This window comes from Taurulus bubalis, assembly GCF_910589615.1.
Source record: "Taurulus bubalis genome assembly, chromosome: 15".
In the NCBI taxonomy this organism is placed as follows: Eukaryota; Metazoa; Chordata; class Actinopteri; order Perciformes; family Cottidae; genus Taurulus; species Taurulus bubalis.
In genome coordinates, this window is record NC_136603.1 from 8,093,630 (window position 1) to 8,118,482 (window position 24,853).

General features: G+C 40.1%; 1 protein-coding gene across 1 annotated transcript in view; it reads right to left on the reverse strand.

Moving 5' to 3' along the window:
• Positions 1 to 24,853, reverse strand: part of thsd7ba (thrombospondin, type I, domain containing 7Ba) — a gene marked incomplete at both ends in the record, with an annotated part of 107,190 nt that overhangs the window by 14,214 nt on the left and 68,123 nt on the right. The window contains 4 exons of the mRNA XM_079230869.1: positions 3,661 to 3,817; positions 5,087 to 5,220; positions 17,610 to 17,788; positions 18,451 to 18,717. Of these exons, the coding sequence (XP_079086995.1) occupies positions 3,661 to 3,817; positions 5,087 to 5,220; positions 17,610 to 17,788; positions 18,451 to 18,717 (737 nt within the window). The remainder of the gene's footprint in view (positions 1 to 3,660; positions 3,818 to 5,086; positions 5,221 to 17,609; positions 17,789 to 18,450; positions 18,718 to 24,853) is intronic.

Genomic DNA, 24,853 nt, shown 5'->3' on the forward strand with positions numbered 1-24,853 from the left:
ATTTGTTGGAATGGAATTCAAGTTGATATGACAAATACACTGCAACTGCTGCCTTCTCAGTGTGCTGTAAATGCTATATTTTTAGCTGAAGGTCTAAGTATTCCTGCAAAGTAGGTAAACCGGCAGAAACCTGAATTTACCGTCGTGAAATATTTCACACAGTGCAGCTGAAGGCAGATGAAGACGTGTGTGATAACAATTGAGATCAATCATGAGAACTGGAAGAGGGCCTGGAATGACGGTGGTAGCATGCACGTCACTCAAGTCACTACATGGGAATGTAAACCTGTGAACAGAGAAGCAGAGGATGTGTGAAAATAGGGGTGTGGAGAGGCAATGCCTGCTCCGAGGGGAAAAGACCGATTCTACCGATGAAGGTCTTTGCATTAAGCTGCAATTGTCCCTCTGCTCCTGATGCATCACGCCAAGCACCTCAATCACTGTCACCTCCTAATGAGAGACCTCTGTGTCAGACTCGTGAATCACCCGCGGTCATGTGCCCCTAATGCTTTTACACCCACTGTCACACCCATGCTCATGCATTTGTATGCTAAATACATGAGGCCCTGCCTTTGGTCAATGAGGGATTATGATGGGGTTCTGAACAATTTCCACCCAATACAACCTACTAAATTCACAAAATCAATAAACTATGCCTCTTTTTTTGTAATCAGCAAGCCGAGTAACCGCAGGCTATGAATGACCGTATGTCTGTTGAACTGCCTTTTATTTTATAACACATGCATACAGATTGGGGATTATTTGCCGGTGTTGCTCATTATCTATACATCCTCGTCAATGCTAAAAGAAGTTTGCGTATGATTGGTAGAAACAAAACTGTGACTGAAATGAACTAAATGCTAAGCTGGCAATACTAATAACCTGAGCAATAACGATCCAGTAGCTCACACCAGTAGATGCACCAGTCTGCTTGTTTGCAGGCTGTGCCCAACCCTCTCATAAACTAATCTCTTTAACTTGGAACAACTAAACCAAACCTGGAGGGGACAATACAATTAGTTTTTACTGCAGGGAGCTACAGTACGGCATCTGTGTTGAAAATGTGTGGATTCTGGTCTTGACTAATTCACATTAAACTCAAATCGTCCCTAAAATGTGCTCACTGTTGTTTACAAACCAGTGTTTTAGCATAATCTAGCCCTATAATTAAAGAATTAGATAGTAGCATTGCCTAATATTTCCCCCCCAAAAAATTGCAGAATATGTTTTCCTGCCATTTGTTTGTCTGTTCCTTTCAGTTTGAAATACATGACACAATCCCGAAGCCACTGAAATGCATATTCTCAATTGGATGACTTTTCTAAAATCATTTCTATGAAAATCAAGGCGACAAAACACAGCCATTCACTCTAGGCGACCAGTTTGGGAAATAATGTAACAAAAGATGAATTTCAATGAACCTTAGAGAGTCGATGAAGTGCAATGTGTATCCTATGAGTGTGATGTAAAGAAAAAACTACAATGCAGTGTTTGTGCTTCACTATAAAGGCTGCTCTGGGTTTATTCTTGATGCTATGTGATGTGTTACCGTTTCAGAGGGTATTGGAGCTAAACACATTCCACCTTAACTGTATTTTTATTGGCCCAGTTGGCTTTAACCCTAACTCAAACAAGGCCATGGGGAAGGAACATCATTGGCCATCATGCCATTGTGAATGTACAGTGTGGAGACAATGTAGGGAACCATCACAGTGTTATTAACCAGGGTGCTTTCCTTCATCATGGTGCCACCTCTGGACCCCACAACACCGCTGATCTCATCACAATCCTGCACACACTACACAACATCCTCATTTCAGCCGAGTACAGGAATGGCCCAGGGCTGTACAACTATCTATCTCCAATTACGACGGAATAGCATATTTCAGGCTAAAAGCCTCCCTGTTTTCACCATTTCAGAAGAAAGTTTTTCCTTCCAGTACATCAGGAATTAAGATGTGTACATTCAGGATGTCCATTTTTTATTCATGTGACGTCATAACAGGTGACAGGGAGGCTTGATTGTCTGGGAGGACAATGAAGATAGCTCAGTATCCGGAAGGCCTCAGTGACAGGGCTTTTTGTAGGAAAACATGGTGGATTCGTACTGTACCTTATTAAAATAATTTGTTGTGGAGTTTCGCAAATACAAGGTTAAAAAATTGTTGAATAGTACAATAACGTTTCTAAACATTTCACTTTCCTAATTAGAGTTGTAGTGGTAGTTATTTACTTTTAGCAGTGACAGAAAATGAGTTAAATTGACTAACTTTGCTCGTTCTCCGGAGTCTTTGTGCTTTCTCGCCTCATAGGTTTGTCCTGATCTGATGTGAGGTCCCAGAAAGAGGATGTCGTATGTGTTCAGATTGTAAAGCCCTCTGAGGCAAATTTGTAATTTGTGATTTGGGTCTATACAAAATAATTTAATTATGATGTAATTCAATTTAATTAAATGTATGGGCCAAACATGCATAAATGAATGCCTGTTCACAGTATTTGTGCAGGCCACATAGAATACTTTCAGGTGGACATTTGTAAATGTTTAGAGCTGTACTGGGTACATAAACAGCTATGTTTATGGTAACAAAACATAACATATCTAGTTAAAAAAAATGCTTGAAATAAATACAATCGCACACCTCAAGTGTACATTTTGCATTGTTCTATTGTCTGCTTCCTAGAATATAAAGATATAGTCGCTATGCTATTTCACTAAACCACACTCAATCCTCGTGAATGAGCCCTGCATACTTCAGGAGTTAGTCATTTGGATGAATGAACAAACATACAAATACAAATACCATCATCTCAAACACACTCTATTGTGCTACATGTGTTACATGTTTCAAGGTTGATTTAACTCTAGAAACAAATCAACCCTAACCTAGCCTTATATGGCGGTTCGACAACAATTTGGCATTTATTTGAACTACAAATATGATGTTAACTAGCAGATTGATTGAGACAAAATGTCTGTGGAGAAAGCTCAGAAGTACATAATCTCTCCATCTCTTTCCCCCCCCCACCCTGTTCTTCCTCTGACTCCAATGTTCCAGCCCACTGAACTGTTATGTTTGACAGGAAACACATAACACGGCTACATGGCCAGAAGACCAGCAGCCTGTGGCTGGAAACACAGGGGAACCTATGTTACGTAGTTTAGGACTCAGGGCACAGGAACATGAAGGCACATTAGCAGATTTAATAACATTCACAGTATCTAATGTTGTATTGCAAAATGTGATTTTAAACCATACAAGATTACAACGCAGCTGGTTGGATGCAGACAAGAGCTCTTTAGAATTTGAACTGTTATTACTAATAATTACAAATACTTCCCTGATGTGTGATTAAAATGTAATAAGGGGAGTCTTGTGAAAATCTAACATACACTGTGAATATGTGTATCATATTTGTAGTTAATAGTATGTAGTTATAACAGCATTGTAAATACACACACATATCAAATTTGTTATTAAAAAAACTGAAAAGCTTCTGTTCAATTTTGCTCATTGCTAATGGTTTATCTGGCCATTTTACCCAAATGTTCGCTTATATGCTGATGATTATGGACCTGTTTTCAATGAACATAAATGACCTCCCTTGGCACACAACCTGTCAACCCACCAAGAAAACCGTCAACGGATGATTACCACTTACCAGAGGGCAGTTGCTCCAAGCTCCCCAGGGGGCCACGACGCAGTCCTCTGGGCAGGCCAGGAAGCAGACTTGGGCTCTGGGTGGCATTTCCTCCTGATCACACAGACTGTCCTCCATCGTGCCGTTCCCTCCACTCGTTGTTCCGTGCTTTACACACCTAGCGAAGCAGCAAACACAGCGGTATAACTAGTCTCTGGGGCACTCCTAACGGGGTCCTTTTTTGAGTTTCGCAACACATTGCAAAGTCTCTGACTTAAAAAAATTAAAATAGATCCTTTTGCTCTCAGGTGAGATTGTGCTACTCGTCTACAATTTGTCCCATGTGTTTGGTTTCTCCAAACATTTAGATGTGTACAACTGGAACATTGGTTTAACAAGTCTATTTACTTTACTGTTTAAATTAGATACATGATAGCATTGATTGTTCTCATGACTTCAAATGACTTCAAGTGAGCAACACATTGCGTTTATGTGATTGACTATGTTAACATTTACTGGCAATGGTGGAAGTTATTATTATTATCTTGCAGCATTACAGTGGGATGTCAGGCTGAATGGTTGGATTCACCAAGCTTAATTGTGACCTTGACACTGGAGACCTAGCTTTTTGTTCAATTTCTTGGAAACAGTCAAAGTTGGCCTCTCTTTCTCTCTCTTTCTCTTCAAGGGTGAAGGCCATTCCCCAAAACCTTAGTTTTGGTTAACCGTGCCTTAACTAGACGAATGGAATGTCAGACAACTCTCATGCAAAGTTCCCTGACAGATGTTTAAATGCTACATTATTACCAAGATTGAAGTAGTGGTACGGTCATCAAAAATCCTATATACATTATATATATTAGATTAATATAAATACTTCAAACATTTTCTCATCAGACTTTGACAGTGTACTGTTAAAAGCTTGGAACAAATCCGGGAGCTGGCATGTCTGATAAGTGACTAAAACTGTGTGCAAATGTCCTGAAACAGAGAATAAACTACTTTGAGTTAATGATTTCTTAATTTGATTTCTGCTCTTTTCCAGCATCTGGGTGGTTGATTGTTACCAGTTTTAGATATGTGGCTGTGACTCACACTTAGAGGCTTGAGTGTGAGACCAGTTAAGTTGCTTTTACCACAATAAAACCGACGCCCAGTTTGCCCTTTCTCATTTCCTTTGGTGCATATTCCAATACCAATTCCAACACCTGAACTTGCTGCCTGCAGAAAAGGTCACTGCTCTTCTCTGCGGCTATTTTCAATTGCACAAAAAGGCAGTGCAAAATCAAACAACTCATCAGGAAGCAGTAGTTTGTTTTGACTGTTTGTTTTCCCCTGGCATTGCAAGTGTCAGGACCAGTGCGAGTGCCAGTGAAAGGAACGCTGCCAGTTAACATGTGTTGCGCTGCCAGGCCGGCCGCGTGCCAAGCCGAACCCGCTCACTCACCTGATCTTGCGGCTTTGAACTCCCTCCCCGCAGGCTGGCAGGTCGTCCACAGCGTTGATGGTACAAATGGACCAGGGCTCGATCCTCCACTCGTATTGGCCGCATTCACTGTAGCACGGCGCCGCCTCATATACCTGCACGTGTGCATGTGTAAACACACACATGAACAGACAGACACACACACACACACACACACGGAAAGGGATATACATGAGGGATTATAGAAACAAAGCAGAAAATGGACAAGCATACAAATCAGCTCACACACAAAAGCAAGTATGTGCATTTATAGTTGGTGCATACACTTGTAGGGAAGGTAGAAGATATCAGGGTCACTTTCACTAATGAGGTAGCTCCAGGTTAAAACCAGAATTCCTTATGGGATTTCATTTGGTAAATATAACAAGAAAAAAAAATATATCGGTATAATTTTGTCTTTTAATCTAGGAGCTGTCAGCAATCAGTTAAAGAATACAATATAGGCTTGTATCCTTTTTTTTGCATTCATATTTAAAACAAAGCACTTACAGCAGTTATGGATATGCATATTGCTTCCCTGGGATACAAGGCTTTTTGAAGTGTATACTACTCCCAATTAAGACAATAATCAGTCAGGTGTTACCAATGATGCTAGTGTTTGATATCAAGATGGTATCGCTTATATTTTCCACATTCAGAGTATGAGCATAGGAGTACACAGTGAGTATCACAAATTAAAATGAATATTTCACCCCTGAATTAAATAAATTGCCTTTTCACCACAGCGGGGCTCTGAACTAACTGCTGGTATGCTAACACTGCAGAAAGGGACAAGAATGTGGTATTATTATAATTTTTTATACACAAATAAACTCTATGCATGATATGGAGAGGACAGCATGCATGCGGTGTTTAAAACGACAATGACCATGGCAATAGGCCCCTCAGCTGAGGATGAAATTGGTTGGATGTTGAGCATTTTCACTTCTCCCCACTCATCTAGTGACTCTGGCATGTCTGCAAAACCTAGGGACCAGTGAGCGCGATGTTCCTGTAAACACATGTTTACTCTCAATCTATGTAATAGTCTGCCACAGTAAAAGGTGCACTCTGGAGGACAATTTGTGGAAAAAGCTAAGACAAGCTGTAATGGGTGTCTGTAAGTGTATGTGTGAGTAGGTATGTGTGTGTGTGTGTGTGTGTGTGTTCAGACTATAGAAAGGTAGTGGGTGTTGAGTATTCCCTACCCTACGGGCCTCACAGATGCCTATTACACACCCTCATCATCTCCCATCTGTCCCTGCAGATGCCCCTGTTGGGTAAACTGGCAAATGCTCTGCTCCCACTTTCTCCACTACTACTACAATTTCAGTTTAACCGCTAATTTCCAGAGACAGAAAAAAGACTTTCCAGTCATTTTCCCCAAAATATGCACTATTTATTGTGCACCAACAACATTTGTTCAGCAATAAATCAAGTGACTTTAGCACAAACCAAATGGGTTATGGTGCCACAACACATAAGATGTCAGATAGATATTTAATCATGTGTTGGCAGGTTAAAGCTGGTGCACTAGAATAAACAGACGGCGCAGAAGATTTTCTCCCAAGTACATCTACGCACACATTTACGAAGAGCTCTCATTGCAAAGGAAAACAGACCAGTTAGAATCAGCTGGTTCAGACCGGATTCTCTCATTGGTGAAACGATGTATGGGCAATCTCAACCAATTTCTATTTTCTGCTATTTTGTTTTCTTTTAAACACTTCTGAAATCAAATACATATTTTTGGATGAGTCCAGTTTATTTGAGCATACTCTCATAAACGCCTTATCGACTATTCGTATAATACAATATAATTGAATGAAGTTCTTCTTTAGAAAATGTCAATCGGAGTTCCTACAGTTAAAAAGACTTTTACCTACTATTATCCAAATACACTATACATAACTGATTTCCATCCATGTAAAACTCTCTCCAATCAAGCTACTGTTCTTTCTCTCGACCAAAAGGGTCACAGGAGTATATGTGACTCGGACAGATCTGGCATGCATTTCGTCTTCATTAGCTCGAGCAGAGTATGTGTACAGAATGAACGGCACTGACCTGAGCCTGCGTGGATGTCCATATTAGCAGTGCATGACAAGCCAGAAGTTGGGCAGGGGAGAGAAGAACAGTGATATGATCATTAGTTTAGATTTTGCCTGCAGTGACAGAAATGTATAGTTTTGCTTAAATTAGATTAAAAAAAAATACTGCATTCTGCTCTGTGCTTCATTAATGAGGGTAAAGGATGATTAAATACTTCATCTGCAGTGAATCTAGTGGCCCTGTATATTTGGCCAAGATTTATGATTCATAGTGTTGAGAGTTTTAAAATGCTGCAGTTGGTTGCAACAGCTGTGCAATGGCCAGCTCTGCAGCTGAAGGCAACTGCGATAAACTAATTTGTCTGGAGATGGTGAGAGGGAAGTTGGCGAATGAGCATATGCTCAGAGAGGCTGTGTGCTCTGTATCTAAACAAGGTTTCCTGAAAGTAACTGTTATGTTGCTGACAAGAAACTGCTCAGGCTGTCCGGATTTACTTTTTTCAGAGTTAAACGGACATTCAAATAAAATCCCCTGACCCAAGAGAGTACGAACATTTTCATTAGAGTATTGTTTGTGCCAGATACTGGAGGCATGCAGTGGCAAACGGTCATAGCAAGAGCGTGCAGCCAGCCCTCTGGATGCCAAAAGTCACTTTATCCATCTTCATTCATTCCTTCACGACTGCACATGACTAGGTTAAGCTCATCTTTATTTCTGGTGAATTTAAAGACCCAGGTTTATAGAATATGTCTCCATTGAAATGTCCAACTGCATGCAATATACAGTTGGAATTGCTTTACTATGAAAATCTCTCAATTGTTGTATGAGATAATTGCTATGACTTGCATCCCAAAATAAAAAGACACACACACACACCTGCAAAAACGTGATGAAAACCCCATGCACATAGACACACATATATACACACTGTAGGTGCCAACACAATGATGATGCATGTGCATACATTCACATATACAACAGGACACGCAAAGCGCCAACAAGCCCTCCTGCAGGAATGGCACATTATTATTAACACAAAGAAAATTGTGCGGAAAACCTTAAAGAGACTCTTCTACACAAAACTGAGGAAATACCAGAAATACACAAATCTCCATTGCTGCAGTGGCATGTTTGAATGCAGACTACAATTGTATGTATGTGTGTACACTTCACTACGATTACCTTTACTTACTATGTAACGTTTCTTTTGACAACGATATTCAGAATTTTGGGAAGAATCCGTGTAGTTCTTAGCAAACTTCAACTTGCCAGCTTAGCTTTCGTAAATGGGCTAAGACACTGACCAGGGGGGCTCACAGAATAAATGAACTCAATCATCTGACTGTAGTAATTGTGAAATACAAGCTGCGACGACAAAGTAATTATCATTGTTTTTTCTCTCTAAAACAGAACATGTAGCCTACAATGGTGTCTGCTATTTAACATGTGAGTCTCAGTCGAATGTGATGTGGTTGCTTGTAGTGACAGCAGCTGTTGAAAACAAGAACAGAAAATGCAGGTCTCCTTGTACTTTAATAAATTTCAAATACATACCCATCTGTGTTAATTATTATCCAACCATTTACACAACTACAAACAACCATTCCAGCATCTGGCTGAAAGTCTCCAGTTCATAGGGTTAGCAGACACTAAGTCACTACGATTTCCTACCGCGGTATTGGCAGCACCACTAAATGTCTCCTATTGTCATAGTGTCATCGCAGCTTCAAAGAGACTGCACTAGTAGTGCCAGCCGGCCCGTGGATGAGTTAGAGAACAATGGCTCCTCTGAGAAACACATTGGGATCTATTCACATGGGATGATGAGCTCTCAAATAACCTCACATACAAAACGTTGAAAATGTGCCAACATATAATGTATCCATTTGGATGAACGCCTTTGAGTTAGACACCTACGTGTTGATGCTGAAAACATTATCTCAGCCTCTGTAAATAATTTATGAGAAAAGATGAAATGCAACCACATGGCCGACAAAATTCGACAGAAAAAAGTGTGTTCGCCTTTCAAATAGCAAACATACTGTACATACCGTGGCTTTAAATGGTGGATAAATCATCCCCCTTTGATGGCGTCATAGTATTTTGGTACCAGCTGTTCACAGGGCATGACATGCTTAACTAGCCGGTAGAGGCCTGTCTGTCTGTCTGTCTGTCTGTCTTTCTGTGTGTGTGTGTGTGTGTGTGTGTGTGTGTGTGTGTGAGTGTGTGAGTGTGTGTGTGTAATTGAACCATCGCTTAGTAAATTACAAATGGTGTCATCTCAGCAGGAGGAGAGCTATAGTTAGCTGTCTCTGCAGGTGGTGGGCACCAGAGTCCTGCAGTGTGTTCAGCAGTCCTAGCAGACCCATTATAGGGCTAATACAGCTAACATAAATGAAGAGACTAAGCACACAGCAGGATAGACAGTTCCTGTTCAGAGGAAGTGTTAAACATTCAACATGGAGTGTGGCACAAGGGGGCTGCAGTGTAGCGTCACTGAGCCGGTGCAGGCAGATTAAAACGAGAGTGTATCTGTCGCGTTAGACGTTTGAGTGAAAAGTGCAACTCTTGTAGTCCCAACAGGGGCCAATTACTATTGTTTGTATTTAAACCATCAAACAATATAGCAGTGGTTGCTGTAGACAGACCTGGCAGAGATCTGCACTCTACAAAGTACAGCTTTCTAGTTGTTCCATGTTATGAGTAGTCGATCACACAAGCACCCATACGTGGACTCCAGATCTAACTGCTCCTAAATTATATTGGATCTTTGACCACTGAGGTGGTTTATACATCATACTCTCTCGCTCTCTCCCACTGTCTTCCAATTAGGTCTCTTACCCCAGAGGACATCGATAAATATTACAAGGCTTTATAAGATTTATGTCTGCCATCCTTCTTGACACACCGCGGGGCAATGCCGTGACTCTCCATAATTACGCAAAATAATTTGGCCATCGAGCTCTTTTTCTAGCTTTAAAATAATTACCATTAGTCATTTACTTTGTTCTCCATTACCAAGACACAGCTTAGCAAGAGAGTAATGCAATAGCACTTAACCCTGCATCCACCTTCAATAATAGCTCCGGTCAATGATCTTTGTCATATACTTACACAAACAAATGGGAATGAGTAATCCTAATCCTTCTCCTCTCAGTTAAAATATGAGCAATGTGTACTTTAAGGAAAACACACTGAACACACTGGTATAGTCCCAACACAGTTCACAGTCACAATAACACCTACAGCCCGATCTGGGCCCTTTTGTCTTATGTTTCTTTCTCATAACTGTTAATTACATCATTATTTTGCGTTTGGCACAATAAACAGGTGTTAAACAAACATTTAGTAGAAGAATAAAATGTCAAGAGATATGGAATTTGGGATGTTATGGTGTCAAATATAATTACTATACTGTAAAATCCAGTTTATTGCATTGATTCATTAATGTATGTGAGTAAAAACTAGACTGCTGTGGTTGTATTTAAATTATTTTAGATGACAAAGTTCACAGTAAAACAATTATTCACATTTATCAAATGATGAGCATGTATTTAATATTTGCCCAACCACTAACTAGTTTATTAGCAGATAGAAGCTGTGATTAACCTTTGTATCTGAATTAAATGCTGTGGACCATCTGGGTAGCTAGCGGCTTTAAAGAAGATAGAGAGGCTCTGAAAATGTAGCCTTTGTGGGTGGCAGTGCTTTGGGCTGCCTTAACAATATGCATAGTTTGTAATGCAAGGAGACACCTCGCTTTTTGCCCTGGGCTTTCAGGGGGAGAACAACACATGCCCAAGCACTGCTCCACGTTAATTACACCTCATTGGCCTTAGGTAGCTTCATCAGCAGTTGGCTCCAAAAGTATTTTATTCTGATGATGGAGAGAGATGAGTTCGGCCCCCGTGTGCACTCGGGTGAAAACAAGAACACGTGTTCTCTTTTATCGGTTTCTGATATTTGGGATTTATTCATTATTTAGACTTTCTATTAGCGGTTGTTGGCTACTGACAGATGGACAGCATGCAGATGGATGCAATATTTGATTGTTATGAAATCTGCTTAAATGGTAAGGGTTCCCAGATGATGACACCCAATTTCTTTGGGAAACCACTTATCTTCAGTGAAAAAACAGCCACCTTCTGTCATGCAGTACACAACCATCAAAATCAAACAAAAGTCAATTTGGTTAACAGCTACTTTTAGTCGTTGAATAATGTTCACTTCGGATGTTGCCTCATGCTCTCGCTTCTTCAATTTCATCCACACTCCTCTGATTAATATATTATTGACCAAACCAGTTAATAAAAGTAATTCATTATTCATGAATTAACTGCAAAACCCAGATAAATTGTCCACAGTGGTAAAGAGCGCAGAAGATCAGGTCAATTAAAAGCCATGCTAAAATTAGATACACTAAGGAAGTAAACCAGCAGCTACAGTACAATTTGTAAACACAGTACATTACACAGAGAAGAAAACAGTAATAGGGACAGAAAGAGAAACGATGAAATATGTCAAATATGAAAGGGACAAAGTTAATCAACAGAGTTGCACTTGTTTAGTAAAAAGACTCAAAATCGGACTTGAATAAGGTAATAAGCAAAGCAGAATATTGTTGAATAGCAGCTGCCCTGAGTGCACTAACAGTAGATAAAGATAATGTTGGTGAGACAGAGACCAATACCAGATGTATAGAGAGAGCATGCAGTTAAAAACACCTGGATGTTATGGTTGTCGTATAATTCAGGCGTTGTTGTGCTCCACTGGTTGTAGAGCCTCAAAGCAACAGGGAGGAGGGGTCTCAAACTGTATGTGGAGCATCCTGGTACCGGAGATCTGTCAAAAGCACGAACATTTCTGTGTGCATATAGTTATAGATAGCATATAGATAGTTGGGTCATCACTCTTTCAAATCGACACACTTGAGGGGAACCAAAGAGCACTGCAGGACAGAACCAAACTCACTTATTAGTTTGTATAGTCTCACGAGACAAGAATATTCGAGTCATGACAGGATATAATAGAGCAGGACACAGAACCCCAAATTCTCCAACGGTTAGGCTCTTCTGTATTTTAACCGGTGTGGTCAGTCAGTAATTCAACCTACCAAGGTCCTTGGTTTTAACATTGAGCTGGAGGTAGGTCCACCTCAGGGCTATGTTCCACAAAATGTCTCCACTAAATGAATTCTCGTGCATCTGGATACAGTAGACACAGCTAAGACTGAGTTGTTTGAATGCTTTTGCAGATCTAACTTTTCAGATAATGAAAGGAGACAGAGTGACACATTGCTGGAAGATACATAGGTGAGCTCACTATGCAGGGGTCTAAGATAGGCAAGGAGAGTGTTTACAGACTTGTTATAAGCTCTAACTGGGAACTGACACCGCCTGGCCTTTCCCCAGCAGTGTACCGCCGAGGGATATGTACGATCTAGTGAACTGAAGTGAGTGGATCCCATCTGATAAGCATCATTATGCTAAGACACATCAGATTTGCAGTGTAAAATGTCTGATCATTCTAATAACAAGCTCAATAGTCTTGGCTTTGAGCATACAGCGTCTCCTCTTTGAAAAGCAGCATTGATAAATAGCAGATGGCCACGGGTTCATTGAGTGTGATCGTAGTCCAGCAGCTAATCCAAGTTTAACAAGAGCTCAGCTGTTTGGGTCTAATTTATCATATATATGAACAACATACAGTAGTGTGAGGATAAAATACATGTTTGTGTTTGCCATGAAGCCAATTTCATATTTTTAAAAGATGTATAGCCAATTTACAAACATTACCCTCTACTAGTAACCTCTGTTTACCAAGTCAGACCAAGATGATGCTGTTTGACCAAAAGCATGAATCGTTTCAATATATTTCCTAAGACGAAATAACCAAAAGCTTAGGCGTTAGATAGCAGCACCATGAGAGCTCGGCTTGGCAGCCATAGAAGCATGCACCATGACATTGCCCACAAGCAGATCTGTGGGTAAGCAATAAAAAGCCCTCAACAAATGAATGCCTATAATGAGCTGTATCTGGTTTCTCGTCTGTTCTTCTTAACAGACACCACAGCCAAGCTCAAAGTGTTCTGAGATAAACAGCCAGCAGCAACAGCAGTCTTATAGCTTACTGACATTTGCCAAGTCTACAAACCTCCAGCTGAACTGAGCCAATACGTCTAATGTTGATACGTGAGCACCAAATTTCTTAATTCGGTGAATTAAAGCAGCGAGCTTTGTAACTCAGCGTTGACAATGTTCATACGTACGGTGAATAAAACAATTTGCGAGACTCGCAATGATCCCAAGCCTCCAACAGCACAGGCAGAAACACATTTACTTCCACCTTGAAGTGTGAGTGTGTGGGCTACCACTAATACCCAATCAGTCATTGTGGGGAGTCTCAGACTGCTGTAAGCAGCAGTGAATGTGGAGCACACACACATGATCATGTCTGTCATAAATCTGTTCAGAAGTGCCATGATCAGGCTGTTGGCATGCAGGCTTGCTGATTAAAATCTATTTAGAGCATCAGCAGCTATAGGTGGAGAAAAAAGGATTAGGAGAGCAAGACAGCTTCAACTGACTTCCTAAAGGGGCATTGCTTATATTGATGTTAGTGACATTCTGATTAGTTATAAGCTTCACTTGAATTGTCTGCCTGAAGCTTACAGGCTTTCCATGAAGCAACCGGTGTGGTCGCAGTTATGTTCATATTTTAATATTATAAAATGTGCTTAATCCCTGCCAAAACCCAACAACTAAGTTCAACTGTGACACTTAAATTGAGGATGCAGGACTGTATTTACACATTACTTGAACCCTCGTTCACTATGTGATACACAGAGTTTGCACAAATGGCTGCAATACATATATGAGTCTTAATTCTCAAATGAAAACCCATCCTCTCTGTCTACACAGTAATCACAACGAGTTATTATTCCCCAAATTATAAGTCCCAAAAATTAACCATCAATGCAATATTAATAACAGTAACATAATCTAACATATTTAACTGTATACAAATGTGTGTCCTCCCATTGCTTAAGTTACATAATACAAGAGTTAACTGAAAAAAAAGAAAAAAGGAGAGAATGGTGAGACACATTTCCTCTGTGTCCCATGCCAGCTCATCACCCACACACAAACAACAGCAACCTTATAAATCATTCTGTCGCATACACACACACACACACACACACACACACACACACACACACACACACACACACACACACACACACACACACAACAACAAAATCAAATCTATCTTTAAAAAATGGTCATGGACTTAAAATAAAAAACTTCATAATCCTCAAAATTCTGACCCTTCTTTTTTTTATTAACAGTATTGCCTTTCACTTTTACTGGAGTCATTTTGTATGGCTTTTGGGTACTTTATACACCACTGCACACACGCGCACACACACACAAACACACACACACACACACACACACACACACACACACACACACACACACACACACACACACACCATATGGTAGAGGAGACTGGGAGTTGGACAGGAAGGATGTTTCTGAAAAGGACAGGGCCAGAGTGGATAGAGTATAGAGTGCAGGCCAGGCGCTAATAGAATGAAAATAACAATCTGACTGGCACAGTGTCTGACAGTCAAAAGACAGTTCTGTTATGCTATATAGAAATATTGCACATTTCACTTGATAACTTCACACATTTGTTGGCAAACACTTCTTTCAATGTCTCCTGTAATTATAGATGTGATTTCCATTGCTACATCTTGGCATCTGTGAGCTCTCGCACTTTCACAGAGTATCCTGTATGGAAATATGGACTAGAAAAAGCTGCACAGTAAAATCAATCTATGAAGATCCATTACTTCATCAGCATTTGGATAGTTGCTGTTGTTTTCATATAAATGTGATGCTCAGGGTGTAGACAAGGTTTTTTTTGCAGTTTTACTGACAGTTTTACTGACAGACGCATGCATTAACAATGAAGAAACAGAACATGCTGCACGTCCTCGCTCACTTATAATCACTTAGAACTTAGTGAACGGAGTGAAATATTATGAACATGTCACGGAGAAAATGAATAATTTATTCTCAGAAGGGAGTGGGCAATGAAGATAAGAAATAAGTTGCAGCATGCCAGAGTGTGACTATATTAAAATAAAGGTGTTACAAGTCAAAGTATTTCACAACAGCCGTAACAGTCATGTTTTGTCAAACTGTCCTCAAACAAGACAGTTGCCCTCAGCCTTCTTCTTCACTTTTACTTTCAGAACGTGCAGCTGTTTTTCTGGTCTACATAGCTCACATCATTTTCTTTTGGAGAAAGCCATATTACGATGTTTTTTTAACACATTTTCAGCCTGTTTTACTTTCAATGTTACAAGAGAAAAGTCTTGTTATGGCTTGTGGAGTGTAAACATCACTTAATCTAATAAAGAACAGGACAGTCCTTATTACATTCCCATGCACACTGCTTCAGCATTCGCGGGAATCAAACTTGACAGGCCTGGTGTGCTGATTACAGTTGCCAATCTGCAAAACAACAACCGCTGCGCTGAAAAGGATCTGGGGTTTATTGAAAACACTCCATTGAAAAACAGTTCTTTAATTATTCTTTTCCACTTGTACACTGCGTGAGGGAGCCCAAGAGATCCACAATGACAGGTTCTCAGTGAGGTGATGCATGAATTATTCATCTCAATAACACTTGTTCTTGATCGTCTTTTACCAATGCAGACAATCTTACCTCATTAACGGCATGTTTTAAGTTTACTTTACAGCCCAACTCCTACACAGCTTTTCGACATCTTTTTAGCTCGTTATTTTTATGGTGGCACTTTCTCTTTCTCTCCGTCTCCCTCTCTATCTCTCTCCCTATCTTACTTGCTCACTCAACCATGTGATGAGAGGGTGAGTTGTGGTGCACTGTAAATTTCATCCCTGTCAAACCAGTCACCTCTGGCCGTGGCTTGAGGGGAAACATCTGCTGGTGGGAGCGAGGCCACACTTTGGTTAGAGAATAGTTCACAGTGGGCGGTGACAGAGCAACTTTTGGTCCATTAGGAATGTGAATATTCTATATACGCTGCATCCTAAGAGAGACTAAGTACTACAGACCAAATGTATGAAGTCTGAGCAGTGAAGTGCACTGGCTTAAGGGGAAAGCTGGTGTTTTTAAGTCAAGAAGTCACTGTTGACCATCTAGGACTCTTCTTGTTAAACACAACAGCAATGCCTGTAGAACTAGAGCAGAGGTTATACTGTAGTATTGTTCCACCCACTCCTTGGACAGATGTACTTCACTTTAAATGGCCAATTTGATAATGTTAACAATGAGGCCTTGTCCACCCTCAGGATAAATCCACAAGAGCTTTGACACAAGATAGCTCCAATTTCAATGGTGAGGGTTCTTGCAGGGCATTACTACGGGGGCCATATAGACCTTGTTAGTGGGCACTTAACCATCTGTACACAAATCTTCACTACAACACAGTGGAATATTTTTCGCACAGCCGTGCCTCATCTCCATACTGACCTCTACACACAAGTGTCCTTTCAAGCCCATTCAAGCATACAGGCAGCTTTCATGAAACACTTCCCCTCTTTAAACCATGACCCCATGAGAGGTGTGCCGTCGCAGAACATTCAGAGCTACGTACGGACAAAACCTGACTATGGAATATCAAGAGCTCCCATCTGTCCACTTCTCCCTCTCTCTGCCCCCCGTCTTTTTGTTCCTTGACACCGCGCTGTTTTTATGTCAAGAAAAGGGCATGTCTTGTTAAGGCAAATGATTCGGTCTGACTGAAGACACCAGAAAATGAACAGGTCACCCAGGAGTCCCACTGGCAGATGGGTGATAAACCGTATCATTGAAATGTGAGCAGAACACAGTGGCTCTACTTTGTATTTTCCGTGACAGCATTGGACCACGGCTGGGGGACAATATTTTCCAAAACCATACCGGAGATGTAAAACAAATTAAAATGCAAAACTACAGCTTGCACCATATAAATGATCTCAGTAAGTCTGTGTAAAACATGGTGGCCGGCAGAAACTAATAGAATTATGCTAAATAATTAGTCTACATTTAGCGTGGACTCCCCAATACATGTACTATGGTGGTGAAAATGAGTGGATTCAGAGTGTAGAATGCCTTCATCAGCATTCTATCAACAACAAACAATCAAGTCTGGGATGAAGTGACTTGCGAACAATATAGATGGATGATGTGTTGAACCTTGGTTGATCATTTTTGCTGCGTCTCCATATGGAAACTATAATACAATATTCTAATGTCAACAACACATTCAAACAATTGCTCAAAATGCCTCCTAAGATTTTCCACTTTAAAGACAGACTGCTAACATAGACGTCAGCTTGCTGTCACACTAAGAGTCACCTTCCACAATGTGTCTACCAGGTTGCTACAGATAAACAAGCACTTGCGCACGCCTTACCTGGTTTTTCAAATCCAGCTTGGGGCATGGCCGTCCTCCATTGAAAGATTTCTCCCTGAGCCACTTGGACCGGATCTTCAACCCACTGCCACAGGATGCACTGCAGGCTGACCAGGCTGACCAGTCACTGAGCTTACAGTCTAGGGGGCAAGGGACGTGGCACACCTCCACCATGTAGCCTGAAATTGAACATTGGCAGACGGGAGGGAGAGGCCTCATTCAGACTTGCTCAGCAGCTGCAGCAAGGATGACAATAATAATGTCAGACAGACAAGCCACTGGCTTACACTCCGCCAGACCTGGGACTTCCTCACTCTGACACCAAGAGGTAATTATCTGACTAATGAGTGTCTCCTTATGTGCTAACTTGGCATCGTAAAACTGCTCAAGAGTTTTCCACTGTATACGTTTGAATAGCTGTCTTTTACACTGGAACATGCATAACCATAGTAAAAAGACAAATAAACTAATCATTTCAAATAACCACCAGCTACAACATGGCATTGCATGTCATCGTTCGGGTTTCAACTACTTTATTTAACAATTTCTGAATATTCCGACTACTAATGTCAAGCCAACATACTGACAAGTACGGAATATTAGCTTTTATTTAACTATCTTGGTAGGTAGGGGGGATTAGAAACGGGGATGTCTCGCACCACTGATTGTTACTAAATAAAATAACCCCATCCTCCCGGCTAATGGGAACACAACCTCAGACTGAATAATGTGAAACTAAATGCAGATTCAGTCTAGTTATCATACTACGTGTTTGTAGGTTTGTAAAGCCTGTTAAGTAGTAATATCCTTAGTAGCTGCAATATGTTTTTGTGAGTCCTACCTGAGTCGGTACAGAGTGCGGGGTCGACCAGGTGTCCCTGCTGGTCAATGCAGGCCACTGCTCTGTAGCGCAAACCTTGGCCACACTCCTTCACCTCCCGGTGGCTCATCCAGCCATGCAGCGACCCCGGAGCTGTAGGATCATGGAGGATGCATGCAGACCAGTTCCCATAGGGCTGGGACAAGAACTCATCACAGGGACACAGCTCTGTCTCCTCCAGTGAGTACAGCTCCTTATTCAGGCAATGCTCCTTCTTTTTACTGCGACCTGAGGAGAAGATGTACAAAACAATGGAGAACTGCAGTGCCCTGGATGGCTGATGAACACAGAATCAATGTGGCATGAATGGGCTAACTTGTTCCCATGTTGGAATAAAGTATGCGGTACAGAATGCATAAATATATTAATTGTTTCAATTAAATATTTGTTCATAGAGTGCCAAAAAATAGGAGAAACTCTAATAAAAAAAAAAATTAAAAAAACATGTATTTGTTGATTCATCTTTGATCATTCATAATGCATTCACAATACTACAATGCCAGCAGGTCAGCAAACTAGACTGTCAGTAAACTATAAACTCAGCATACATTGTTTATTTGGATCATTGTGAGGACACTGTCAGTGGTCATAGACAACAGCAGTCCATCATTCACTTTGTTAATAGCCGTAGATCGCAGCCCACTGCCAAATGAGTAAAGCTTAATGAGCTTTATTAATTCTGCATACAGAAATGAAGATGAGCGAGGTAAACCGACTCATTATTATCAGGTAGCTTTTTTTCTCAAATAGTATCAAAGACAAATCTGTTACTTTGAAAACAATACAGGTTGTGAAACAGAACAGCAAACAGAAAGGTCTTTCAAAAAATAAATATTATGAATGGCAAATATGGCATTTTAAGTAACAACAGCAACACAACATAATAGAGTTGATCATTTATCATTTATCACGCACTGTAGCCACAGCACTGTATGGAGGTTGGAATAATTACCTCGTTCATATATTTTGACTTTATTTCATTTAGAGGGAAATTATCATAACAAATGAATAGCGAATCAGTCAAAAGCGGTCTACTGTATGACCAGTGGCAAGGAAGCCCTACTGCCTGTAATGCATATTCAGAAGGCACTCTAAATGACCCTCGGGAATAATTATTTGAAGGCATATTAAACTTTAATTCTTCTCTTTATTTTGAAGCCCCTTTAGGGAATGGGGCACACTAATGTCTGTGCTACGTCACTACAGCTAAACTCTGAAGGTTAGACGTGAGTAATTGTTTTGCTACAAGAAACAACACATTCTTTGCAAGTAGAATGCAAAATACAAACACGATTAGTGTTGTTCAACTGGAAAACATTTCTATATTTCTAACCTTTAGTATATAATTTGTATGTAAATGCAACACATTTAGGCTTGGCACGTACAGTACAGACGTGAAGACCCAAAAGAGTCTAAATTTGCTGCAGCTGCGTGTTCTCCCACTGAGGAGGAAACACAGAAAGAAAAGTTATTTCCTTTCTTGCCTTCGGTCTTCTGAAGCACATTTATTCCTTCCCTTTCCTTTTCATCCATGACGTCTCACCAGCACAGAGTGGTTGCTGTTCAATAGTAATGATAAACGCTGCGCAGAGAGCTTTTGATTCAAGGGGTTGACGACAGTGGAGAAACATCAGACCATGCAGAGCTGCACAGATCTCCAGTTATGTCATTAGTCAGTAATGTTCAGTTCAGGAGTCATTTTTTGATTAAGTGCTGAAATTCTCATTTGGGTGCACCCACTTACCCTCAGTCTGTCTCGTCTTGTTTTATATTTCACTGAATAATTTCATATATTTCCCATAATGCTTTTGGCAAACACTAGCAACTGCAGTACTCACCCGTACAATCCACAAAACACAACCTGTCCTGTGGGTGCTATGTGATCTACTGATGCTTCTTTTGGGAGAGAATTTGGGACCAAAATCTTTCTATGAAATTAAACGTGATTGTGGCTACACAAAAAACATCTTGTCATCAACATTGCCTAATGAATATTATAAAATGGTAGGAAAGATGCACTGTGGACTGACAGCAATTCTTTCAGCGTGGATTTCTTTCTTCAAAATCACATATAATACCCCAAAACACCAGCTCCAACTCTTTTGTCTAATGAGGGGTAAAATTCATTTTTAATTTCAAAGACCTCCATTAAGACCTCCATTAGGACTGTTAGAGTTTACCACTCAATACATTTCACTTCAGGCTTCAAATAATTAGTCTTGTCCATTATATCTGATGAGCATTAATAGATGAGCATGAGCAGGAAAGTAATAGTAGAGCAGCTGAAAGGCATGTGTTCCTCTCCGACACTGTCACTTTTAATATCAGGACAAGTAACAGATACAAACTGTCAAGCTGTCCAACTGCTGAAAAATCTTCTCATGATTGATTCTCTGCTCTGCATCATTGAATCGTGTTATATAAGAGAGCTCTGGGTCTTGTTCTGTTCTCGGCAACCATCAATATGCGGCAGTCATCAACATGTTAGCGTTGCTATATATTGTTTGATAAAAAGAAAAGAAAGAAAGACAGCCTCTACTGTCAGATGTAAATGTCATGTCACTAACCAAATAAAGCATTTGATGGGAATCACTGGCCCCCAAGCATGATGTGCATTCAGTCATAATAAAGACTGACAAACCACGCAGTCAGTGCAACATATCTATCATATTTCACAACTTTTAATGCAAAATACAATTCATATAATTCTGTGTTTCCCCTTGAACTGTTCTATTGACTGGATGGAAATGTCTTTGAAATAGAATTTAGATCATCAAGACTTTTCTGAGGGTTTAGGATAGATGTTTTAATGAAGAACTAAAACCGATCACATGACCAACTGAAGGAAGCCTGCACATATAATGACGTTCTCGTCGTCATCAGCTGTTCTTTGTGTTAAGTTCTAATTATATATGTGATTATATGACAACTAAGTGCTAATGTGATAACCTGTGTCTCACAGAGCCGCTAGAACGTCTGTAGACTCAGTGGTCTCGTTGATCACATCTATCAGCAGCCCACCAAACTACAAAAAGTAATGAATGAATTAAATAAATAAATTATGAAAGTGTAAAAGGGCTCAGAACATTATGATAGAAGTATATAATAGCCATTCCCATTTGCACTTATATCTCATATGTTATTTCTGCAATTTTGGGGTTGATAACATTTGTGACACAGATTTGAATCCACAAGAGTCTCCAGTCATCCCCAATGTATGCCATTCCAAGAGTGTTTAGCGACTGCAGTATGCAGAAATATTCAAATATATCATTTTTAGAATAGCCGAAAATAACATTGATGCATCCAAAATGTCACGGAGGCGTGTCTGTAAAGGGGATACTTGTGGGTATCAATATAACCCATTTTCATTCACATTACTAGAAGTGAGAGGCAAAGGGACCACTTTGAAAATCTCCATGCCAGATTTCCCTCACCAAAGTTTTGTGTAATTCTTTCCCCTTTCCAACAAGTTAGCATGTCACGGAACCAAAGGATTCATTAGGTCGTCTAGTTTCATATGATGTCAGTGTCTCCTCTTTAGATGTAATCCTGCCGGTTTCAGAGGATTAAGTTAAAGTGCTCCACAATTGGATGGAGAGAGAGAAAGACACTCACGTCTAACACACACGTAAAAGCAAACACAAGGCCTGATGAAAGACTTGTACTGCAGTTTTGCTAATTTGGATATTTATGCACCCCTATTTGTTTTTTCATGGATCCTGGGTGTCCTCCGGCCTCCTGTGTGCTGCCCAGAGAGCAGCCCATCTGTTTCTGCAGTGGGTCTGATTGCAAACATTCTTCACCAAGTGTGAACTCACTGCCATCGCATGGCAATTCACCAACAATCTGTTCAATCTACGCCACTGCTGGTGGTTGATTGCCGAGTGCCAGTGCAACATCACTTCACTTTGACAACTACATTACTGGCAACAGCACCACTCAGACCAACAGGCACCACAAATATCTGCATTTAGGACTTAAATATCCAACCTGTTTTTCCATTATGCATGTGATTTTCAAAACTTTCTCTGTATAATATTTGTTGCGCGGATGCTCCATTAGCAGCCATAATACTGTGCAGTCTTCTTTGTCCCTGTGACATGGCAGAAGTGTGCTGAATAGCTTCTGCAATGACGGGAAGTATCTGCTGTGGAATAGCAACTTATGAATTAGCTTGATAAAGATGTCAATTGATAGATAAAGATGTCAATCGATAGATAATAGATGACGGACCTTCAGGTAAATGTCAACAAACACCTTTTCTCCACTTGCTTTCCATTTCCAATTATCAAAACTGATAAAAAAAACACAATTGATGTTTTAATATGTTGATGGAGAAACAAGGGGCATTTTAAATCTGCAGTTCCTAGTTTCAATAGTTCTTTGGAATGATTTATGGGCATTTGTTGATGGATTTCAATCTTACTTGAGCAAATGAGAACGCTTCAGACTGTATGAGGCTACGACCAAACTAACAGGGCAGAGTGATTTGCAGTACAGTAGGTTTCAATGGAGTGTGAAGTATAAATGTAACATCGGCTAGTTGTACAAATTAGACATGAAACTGTCTTCAAAGACAAACCAAAAGAAACAACTGTTCCAGCAATTAAAAGATAGGATTCTAAATGTAGGTATGATGTGTATTAATCGTATTAACACGGCATAATTAACATATATTATCAATGAATAACAATATATATGTCTCACAAGTCAACAGTACGAGAAAAGTCGTGTCATAAAAGAACAAGTCTCTCCATTCTATCGTCGCCCAGCTCTGTAATAACATAATATTAGACAGATAAACCTATAAACTGTGAGATATAGGTTCATAATAAATCCCAGAGAAACCCTCTGCCTGCACTCCAGCCGAGTGCTATATCTTCAGTCTTTATAACTTTTCTCCTTCAACTTACTTGGAGGTTTTGAGTAGATTTTCAACAAATCAAGTACTCAATTAATCATTTATATGGTCCATTTCTTAACATGAAATACAACTAAATACATTTAATCAATTAAATGAAATAAAGTATAAAATAATAGCATACTATCAGACAATTTAGGAGGTGAGAACTAAAGACATAAAGTAGGGAATACACTAGAGCAAAAGATAAAACAGTCATAAAATAAAATAAATTCAGTTCCCTATGGCAGATTGACCATTAGAAATACAGTATTTCTATAAAAGGCAAAGCTAAAATGATACCCATGAGGCACTTAAAAGCTTATTCTGACAAAGAAGAGTCGGAGCAATTTTAAATGGCTCAGTAACAAAGCTGGATAGTGTAGCTAACCCATTTATCTGCAGTTAAGCTCTTACAGATACACACACAACTCTGCTCTCTGATCTGTGGCAGAAATAATTCACAGAACTTAACGCTTGAATGCCCATACAGCATTCAACATGCTGATTGAGAAGAAGAATTTGTCTACAAGTCAATACTTTACCAATAAAGCGCTGGAGGGGAAAACAAACATTCATGCTTGAGTCTTTTTCTGAACATTTTCCACCCAATTCAAGCTGTCCTTTATTCTGACAGGAGACAGATTCTGATTAGAGCACCATGCGTGAATGTGTATAATTTAAACATAAGTAAATCATTATCGTATTCATGTTAAGACATTAGTATAATTGATAAAAACAAGGAAGACTGGCATCCTCTATGCTTTTTTTCAGAGTAAACATAGCTTTCAGAGGTCCTGTCATGGAGCGACATCATAATTGCAGCAGGAACCAACAGTATTTACTGAAAATTAGATCTTAAATTTGTGTTTTGCAGATATATGGTAGAAAACAGGCTTTCAATCTTCACTTATCACAGTGTCATTGTGGGTCGCAAACCCGTTTTCAGTGAGTCAGTGTATGCTGTAATACCTCGTGTCCTGAAGATGCAGCTAATTGAGTGTAAAAGGGAATAGTTCCCACTCTAGCATCGCCACCAGCTGCTCGTTTTGGTTTATCATTAATCTTGTTTTTGTGTTGGCACACATATCCTGTACTATCTCAGGTTCAAACTGCACCATCTTTTCATTAAATACATTTGAGAAGTTGAGAATGTTCCTCGATTTGGGTCGCAGCATGTCATTCAGGGATGATGGTGGGTCCCGGAGCCAGACCAGTTGAGAACCGTGATTACCACTGAGAAGCCTGCACACCCAGCGTGCCAACACAACCATAGGGTTAAAGCCATGTGACCTGATAAGCCCAGTCCACTGCTTGCCAGCCAAAGAGAAAGAAGACAGTGATAACGTGGACACAGTATCCAAAAGCATATAGGGTTCACAGACGATGTGTATTCTGGACATGTTACCAGTCTGCTGGTAGACAGATACAGAAAAACATTTTCACACCTATAGGCAATCT